Source organism: Opisthorchis viverrini (assembly GCF_000715545.1).
Source record: "Opisthorchis viverrini unplaced genomic scaffold opera_v5_188, whole genome shotgun sequence".
Lineage (NCBI taxonomy): Eukaryota > Metazoa > Platyhelminthes > Trematoda > Opisthorchiida > Opisthorchiidae > Opisthorchis > Opisthorchis viverrini.
The window spans coordinates 827652-836384 of NW_008751842.1; the positions used below are offsets into that span (position 1 = coordinate 827652).

The 8733-nt window shown below is 43.6% G+C and overlaps 1 protein-coding gene across 1 annotated transcript in view; it reads left to right on the top strand.

The window, feature by feature from the left end:
• Window positions 1-1083, top strand: part of T265_07791 (hypothetical protein) — a gene marked incomplete at both ends in the record, with an annotated part of 33575 nt that extends 32492 nt beyond the window's left edge. Inside the window, 2 exons of the mRNA XM_009173403.1 lie at window positions 760-891; window positions 952-1083. Of these exons, the coding sequence (XP_009171667.1) occupies window positions 760-891; window positions 952-1083 (264 nt within the window). The remainder of the gene's footprint in view (window positions 1-759; window positions 892-951) is intronic.
• Window positions 1084-8733: the final 7650 nt, after the last annotated feature.

An 8733-nucleotide genomic window follows, 5' to 3' on the forward strand; every position in this document is an offset into this window, starting at 1 on the left:
CAATTGAGTCTCCCGTCGACAGCCCACGACCGGTTTCGCCCTTCTTGGGGCTCATCAGGGAGGCAATTTGGGTTCAAGTAGATCATAAGGTTGATGGAAACTCGGGGACTGCGCCTACCTGATGAGCCCCAAGAAGGGCGAAAGCGGTCGTGGGCTTTCGAAGAGTTTTCAGCAACCTTGTGAGTAGTTTCCTTAATTAATTTTTCTGTTCAAGCTCGTGACGGGTAGTACTTCCCTTCCTTGTTTCACAGACGCAAGTGAAATGTGGGCAAAACCGATACGGTAGAGTTTTGTCAGGGTGGAGACCACAATTCCGAAGTTCCATCGCGGAATCAGTCGGAGGAATAATTCTTGCCATCAGGCTCCACCCACCTCATCATCGTTTTCGATCAAGCTATTGGTTCAGACGTTTAATCATCCCATTTGCTAAGTGTAATAAGCGGAGCCAGAAGCTCTCTCCACGTTACTTCAGTCAAGTTCGGTGGCACTATGGGGATTATACACAAACCATTTAATAACTACAGTGACGGGAAATGAGCGCCTTCCTCATGGTGTGTGATTTGGCCTCACTGTGCACATCCCTTCGGAAATGTAGACGGAAACAGTTACGTGATTTGAAGTTGCGTGTGGTTTGACTTAGGCTCATCTAGGTAACGGAACTGATATGAATGAAATTTGAGGGATAGAGACATCACTATGGGTTCAAACATCGTGATGTAACAGGGCAACATGCATGTGGCAAGTTGAGAGGACGCACAGAAACTTGGGTTGGAATGGTCGTTCGGAACGCATGATGCATCATCATCATCATCCACAACACCAGTATTCAACACCAATGCTTCACTGCTGTACAACCATGATTTATTTGAAAGCCTTATTTTAAAGAAAAGAGTAAAGGTGGACGAGGAGGGGACTTGGTGCTAGCTTACCACAATCATTCCGAGGTGCCAGACATTCACTCAGGCAATCTGGATAGAAAGTGACAACAAGAACGCCACTGACATCGGTTGGCAGCCATATCTTGTAGTGTCTCCAACCAGGCACAGTGAGAATCAAGCGGTCCCTATCCTGGAAGGCGAGTAGCACCGACAGCACCCAAGCGTTTCGTGATCTCCTTCATACTCCTCTGCCAAGTCAAGGGTTGGTCACCTCTGTTTACGCCACTGAGTTGGGCATGGAAAAAAGTTGGGCACAGAAAACTATGGTGCGGCATACGCAACCAACGCAGCTTCTGGTGCTGGGCACATTCTTCAATGGGAGTACCCGTTGCACAACCGAAAACATGCCTTCTAACTGTCTCGTTATGGATTCGCCGACACCAACCCACACGAGCAATGGTTCGGAGACAACGAGTGTCGAACACCTGAAGACGTCTCAGGTCCGCTGCTCGAATAGGCTCAATCCCACAGCCATACAACAAAACGGCCCGCTCTGTAGCTTGATACGCATGATGGGTATGTTTTACTTTGCTTCAAGACTGTCTGATGCGAGACAACAGAGTGCCTTCAGTGAAATGGTCAAATAAGCTGAACGATCAGATACACTTTCAATCCATGTGTGAAAATGCAACACACTTTCATGGGCACACCAATGCTCATCGGTCTGTTTGTGGTCAATATCTTGGGAAGTATTTGAATACAGTTTCAGTTAGTAACCGCACCAAAAGCACGCCACAAATGTCTTGCAACACAACTTATTTTTGTTGAGTCCATCCACAACGATTATGTTATCGATGTGACACGGTGCACTCCACGTGGTGTTTACCGAGACCACCATTTGCTCATGCTACACGTGGTGTGCAAAAGTTGGAGAAAATTTTGTTTACACCAAAGCGAGAGAGGGCTGCGTAGGCGTTCTAAGTGTCATCAAAATGACCAAGGTTCAGTTGACCACAAAAATATCTGTCGGACACATATTAGTACAGGTCACAATCCTCCTTGTGAAAAGTTACTACTAGAGACAGAGAGTCTGGTATTCGGGAGCACACACGGGTTCTCACAACCAGAATGTCGAATTCAAGCCCTCCTTGAATCTTGAATTCCGAACACTGTGCCTTTCGCACTTCGTATGCCAAGTGTTTTAAATCGTTGGCTTTTTCTGAAGTCGGTTCCTTAAGGACATCCGAATTTCATTCTCTGTTTAACTGAAGTGAAACAGCACTGACAATGTTAGCAATGTAGTACAAAAGAATTTTGCTCAAGCGTACACATCAGGACGACTTTGGTAGCTACGATAAAATAACATACCGTAGAAGTGAACAAAACGTGGCATAGATGGTCCTTATAGTCGTGATTCGGAAGCTCTCGTCAACTCACTGATCCTACGCAGGCCCCGATGTTGTCGCGTCATCGCCCACCTCAACTGTGCCGATGGCACTGGCCGACTGGTTTTGCTAGAGACATCAGTAAATCCAATCACTTGTTCAAATGGCACCTCGAGATTCAAGGCTGAAGACATGCTTCAGCGATGAGATAACTTGACAACGGGCAGTAGTATTAAGGGAGAGTGGTATGCTCTAGGTACCACGTCGTATACTCAAGTATGGTTGACTGGCTACGACCATTGCACCCAAACCCTTGTAGACACCCATCCCTATTTGGAGTCCGAATATTGGCACCGGTGTGAATTTAGCCATTGCGTAGCCTTCGGTCCATGGCATGTGAAGTCTGACTAGCAATTCGAGTCATCCCTACTACACAGAGAGATATGCTGGTCAGTGGCACACGGACTGCAGCTGATTGTTGGAAAACCCTACAAGCGCCTCCTGTGACCGACCACGTTTTAACGGTGACAAGCTGTTGACGCAATTTATAAGCCAGTCTGTTCGCAAAAATTCAATGTGGGGCGTCCGTTCACCCACTGCACTGCTACCTTGCCAACAGAGATCGAGGTTACCGAAACATACAGCTACAAAAAAGCAGGTTTGGGTCCACATGGTTGAAAATATTCTCCACACTGTACCTTGTGATCGGGTTGTCTGAGGCATTTTGGATTGCTTAGGTATCTTTCCCGAAGTATTTCTGTATTGCCCTCCTACGATCTACCAATAAACCTAATGTGTCATTTACCGACTGACAAAGTCTAGACAGCGCATGATTCAATGGTCGATTTTGTGTACAGCAATCTCAGTAAACTGCTCGAAAGTATCCGAGTAGGCTAATGCCAAAACCAGTACAACGAGAGTACTTCGCTTCCGATATCTGCATACATAATGCAATCAGAGTTGGATAACGCTTTAGTTTACTCAGTTTTCATTAATACGTGCCTTGGTGTAGCAACATTCTAACACGTCACACGTAGATGAACAAGGATTTTAAAAGTTTCACAAAACAGATGGATGAGTTATCCTGTTTTCTGGGGCTTTCCGGCGGTCTTCTCCCTTCCCGAATCAACTAGCCTTATGGTTGCTCGCAAGAATAAACATAGCTTCTTGGGGCTTACCTTATGACCAAAAAACAAAATAAATACTGTATTCTCTAGATCTTCTAACGGGTTTCGGATGAAATTCATCTAATCTGCAGTCGAAATTAAGGTGCAACCCACGAAACCAATGAATTAGGCTATCTCCTTTTCAGTGTCCTAGCTTTCACATTAAGAGTACCGACAAATTTGTCCGACGGAGACAGTTAAGGATAGGGATGTGCCTAACATTTCACCATGGCGATGTGTGAACTTATACTGAATGCTTGCAACACAGGCAGCCGCGAGCGAATCACTTTTGTAGGGCTGCAGTCACGGGAACCAGTCACCATGAACGGGGATGAACGGGAAAATTGGATGCCTCATGCTACAGAGGAAATGACCACTCGGCCCCGCACTGACGATACCAATTCGATTGGTGATGAGACTGCCAACTACCAAGCTCGGCGAACAGACCAACCACTACAATGACCTATCTCGTGGAAAGTAACATGGCTTGAAGTAACCACAGAGAAAGGTGGGAACAGAAACTCGTTTGGGGGCGATGTCGCCGGGGTCTGTCGTGATACATTTCTGTACTGCAGCCCGACAGATAACCAATAACGGGCGGTCAAACAACTTAGGCACAAACTGCAGTCCGGTGGAAAGCAAGAGGCGGATGTGAATTTGACATCCGTTCGGAATACGGCAACCAAGTAATGGAATTTGCGCAACACGAACGCAATGATAGCGATTGTTAGGTGTGTGGGATCCTGCCATTAGTTGAAGGGATTTGTCAATCATTAATTGGACCAATAGCAATAGATGGCTTGCCTGAGAGTCAGTCTCTCTGTAATATGAAACTCCTACCATTATCAAAAGGCGGGTAATAATTGGGGCCACGTAATGCATCTGTTCCTAGGTTCATTTTAATCATTTATCCGAAACTTATTTCCTTGATGACCTGGTCTATCAACGATGACAACTATCACCTTCCATAGTACTCCCAACTAAAAGTGCATTTCAAGTTTCAAATTGCGATTGGGCTGAGCGGAAAAGTTTCAATATATTTTGCGAGAATTTTTGTCAGTTAAAGCAGCGGTAGCTCTCTGAAGCATTGTACTGTCAGTATATGTGTGACGAAATTCCATCGGACAAAATTTTCACAGATGCTCCTTTCCAAAACAGCACAGACCCATTGAATCTAAGCAGCTTAAACAGAACGTTACATTACGCCATGGTCTGTGAAACAGCTCCACACATTAAACACGGATTAGTACTATCTTGACTGCACAGTGAAACCCTAACTTATTCACTTGAGATCTCCGTTATATTCTATTTCTTTTCAGTTTACAGTGCAGAATCAGCTGGCTTGCAGTGGAACCACTGTGCGCGTTCTCATTTTCTATGATGTGCTCAGTCCATCCTATTTCTAGATCAAGTTATTTGTTTCAACTTATCCAACCGCTGAGTGCTCAGCGCACTGGATGAAGTCGGCAGTTCCGAAGTTTTAGCCTGTCTTGATCATTTGCTTCGGTTAAAATCGGGGAGGCATTAGACTTGCTTTTCAAATAATCTGCTAATCAGTTTGATACGAAGCCGGTACGATGGTAGGGAAATTATGTGGTGTTGTAACACCGTGTGTGTTATGCTCCAATGATAAACGAAATCAGCGGCGTGCGGATGCGGTAAGACTCAGTCATCGTTATCAACATCATTGACAGCAACACCAAGCGGGAGCACTGGTGTTTCACTGCCATACGACTCAGGCATAAATGGGAACATGCCGTGGTAACCAAACCAAATTTGAGAGGCAGGGACTTTACACCTTAGGAGGAAAATCATGGTGGGATAGAACAGTATTTCATCTGACAACGAACTTCAAGTATGTTTAAAAACAGGTTCGGGCCTTAAGTAATACCACTTGGAATTTTGCCACCTTTTGTAGAGGCTTGGTCCCACGGTTAACCAAGGGGAAACTGTGAGCTTCGGTATCAGCCAACCCGATAAGCCTATAATGGACCCAGTTCTTTCAGTAACATTCTGGCGAATTCCAAATCCACCGAAGGTGAATTAGCGACCACCGTGAAAATCCACTTTTGGTTGGTGTCACCAGTCTTGCTAGTCAGGCGTTGTTAGATTGACCGTCAAATATATGTTAAAAACATAATCATATCTTTCGACCTTATGAAATTCGTGCGGGTTAGAACCATCATAAATAACCCAATCGAGCAATCAGTGGCGCTAGTGCATCAAAGCTATTGCCTTCAATGCGTAGCCACTCAATTTCCGAGCAAACTAAACATAACTTCGCCTCTAATGATTGGTTGTACATTCCACTTTCGCGTTTTCCGGTGATCGAAACTGTAACGGATACATCTAATGTGGCTATGGCACGCAGTTTTTCGCTGGTAAATTGGTGGATTGATCAATCGACCGATCGATTGATTGATTGATTGAATGATTGATCGATTGATTGAATGATTGATCGATCGATTGATTGATTGATTGATTGATTGATTGATTGATTGATTGATTGATTGATTGATTGATTGATTGATTGATTGATTGATTGATTGATTGATTGATTGATTGATTGATTGATTGATTGATTGATTGATTGATTGATTGATTGATTGATTGATTGATTGATTGATTGATTGATTGATTGATTGATTGATTGATTGATTGATTGATTGATTGATTGATTGATTGATTGATTGATTGATTGATTGATTGATTGATTGATTGATTGATTGATTGATTGATTGATTGATTGATTGATTGATTGATTGATTGATTGATTGATTGATTGATTGATTGATTGATTGATTGATTGATTGATTGATTGATTGATTGATTGATTGATTGATTGATTGATTGATTGATTGATTGATTGATTGATTGATTGATTGATTGATTGATTGATTGATTGATTGATTGATTGATTGATTGATTGATTGATTGATTGATTGATTGATTGATTGATTGATTGATTGATTGATTGATTGATTGATTGATTGATTGATTGATTGATTGATTGATTGATTGATTGATTGATTGATTGATTGATTGATTGATTGATTGATTGATTGATTGATTGATTGATTGATTGATTGATTGATTGATTGATTGATTGATTGATTGATTGATTGATTGATTGATTGATTGATTGATTGATTGATTGATTGATTGATTGATTGATTGATTGATTGATTGATTGATTGATTGATTGATTGATTGATTGATTGATTGATTGATTGATTGATTGATTGATTGATTGATTGATTGATTGATTGATTGATTGATTGATTGATTGATTGATTGACTGGAACCCTCAGACGCTATTTTCAGTCGTCTGGGAGGATTTTGAAAATGACTAAGCAGCCATCTTTTCAGGGGTGTTTGTCAGACTTCTCTGAAAACCCAAAAATTAACTTATGACTGTGCGTAAAGCAGTATGTAGTATGTTACCTGAGACCTTGATACACATCAAGGACACGGTGATAAAAAATACATAACTATAAACTCTGTAATTCAAGGTGATGAAATCCTAATCATAAGTGCAAACAAATTTTTCCTCTTTAAATGAGAATGTATATTGCGTTTGTTTGTTGAGAAGGTTGAAATTCGTGATAGAAACTCCATTTACCGCTGGCTTTCAGCCAAATTTGTTTCATGTCATATTTAATTACCAAATCACGGTAGTTACCGAACTCTTTCCTGTGGTGACTACACCAATCATTTCGGGGGGTGAAAATCATGAAATTTTGTGAAATCTAACGGACATCCACACTAATCTATTAATTTAAAAGCCTGTATGAAATTCAACCCTCTAACACTTCGCTTCACAATTATAGTGCAGACATGCCTTACCCGTAAAATGGGTTCATAGTATTGTGAGATGACTTCACACTCCATCCACGTGAAGAGTTAAGAGCTAATTAGTTGAACGTCCACTCTGTTTATTATTTGTACAACGGGTTACAAAATTATGCCAGTCAATGAATCAACATCAGTGAGTACATTTCGGGTTTACCAAGTGAAGCTTTGCAAAACTGGGAGCAATATTTCATAAGTCGTCCATGATTGCGGCAGTAGCTGGTGTCGTGAAACGACTTCACGAAAAGGGTTTCGGCAAAAGGTTGTTTACAGTGGCTTTAAAAGTCTTGACTTTTTCCACGTTGTTCTGACTACGACCTAAAGCTGCCACCTTGACGTGGTGGTCGGGCTTCAGTGCTGCAATGATCCCGCGGGCTACAGTGGCTGGAACTTTGCTCCACAAGGTACAACCATGCCAGTAAGGCCAAAGGGGACCAGCTAGACCAAGAGCAGCGAGACCCCGCACTACGAGTAATCGTGGTACGAGGCGGTCTGGGGGTAAAGTTGTACTGTCCTCTGCGACAGGAGTGTGAAGGCAGTAAGGCGACCATCATGTCCATATTTATGAAAGCAGCGATGCTGCCTTCACCCGAGGAAGAACGGGTTAGAAAAGGTCGGCCCCAAAAACCGCACACTCCGATCGCCCAACGGTTGACCGTGACCGCCGGCGCATTATCCAATACAGTCGAAATACTTTTAAAACCAATGAGCCCAGTGCTGCTCAAAAGGCACCTGCTGTGCGCAACCGGGTCAGGAATGAGACAGTAATGCCTTATTCCCTGCGCCCTCGGGTTAGGCCAACCCCCTGCAGCCGAGCAGGTCAGACTATTGAGTCGTCGGCTCCGGGCGGGGTCCCCGAAGTAAACCCTACATTCTCCCACTGCCTCGTGGGTCAGACTTTTGAGTCAGAGGCTAGGACCAGGGTCCCCGAACAAAACCCTACGTCCTCCCACTGCCTTGTGGGTCAGACTTTTGAGTCGAAGGCTCAAGGTGGGGTACCTCAACCAAACCCCATTCCTCGACCTGGGCAACCGGGAAGTATCATTTACCCTTTTGACCCCTTCCCACCGCACAAGCAAACGTCGCTGGGCCATTTGACTGTCTTCTAACCGAAGGGCCTTAGGCTCCTCGCTGCCTACAAACATTTAACAAAATAACACCTTTCTGAATCCACGAGATCCTTTCTATATAGGAGCTTTTAACGTCCGTACTCTATGTCAAATTGGCAAACAGGCAATGCCTACTGAAACCTTGCACTCTCTTAAAATCGATGTATGCTGTGTCTCCGAAACACGCATACAACACCCGAGCGTGGTTCTACATCTCAGAACGCCAAGAATGAACTCAGCTCTCTCACAATTCTCCCTCCGTGTGTCCGGTGACCCAGAAGCGATGACTCGTGGAATATATGGCGTGGGAGTTGCACTCAGCCCCAGAGCTGAACGCGCTTTG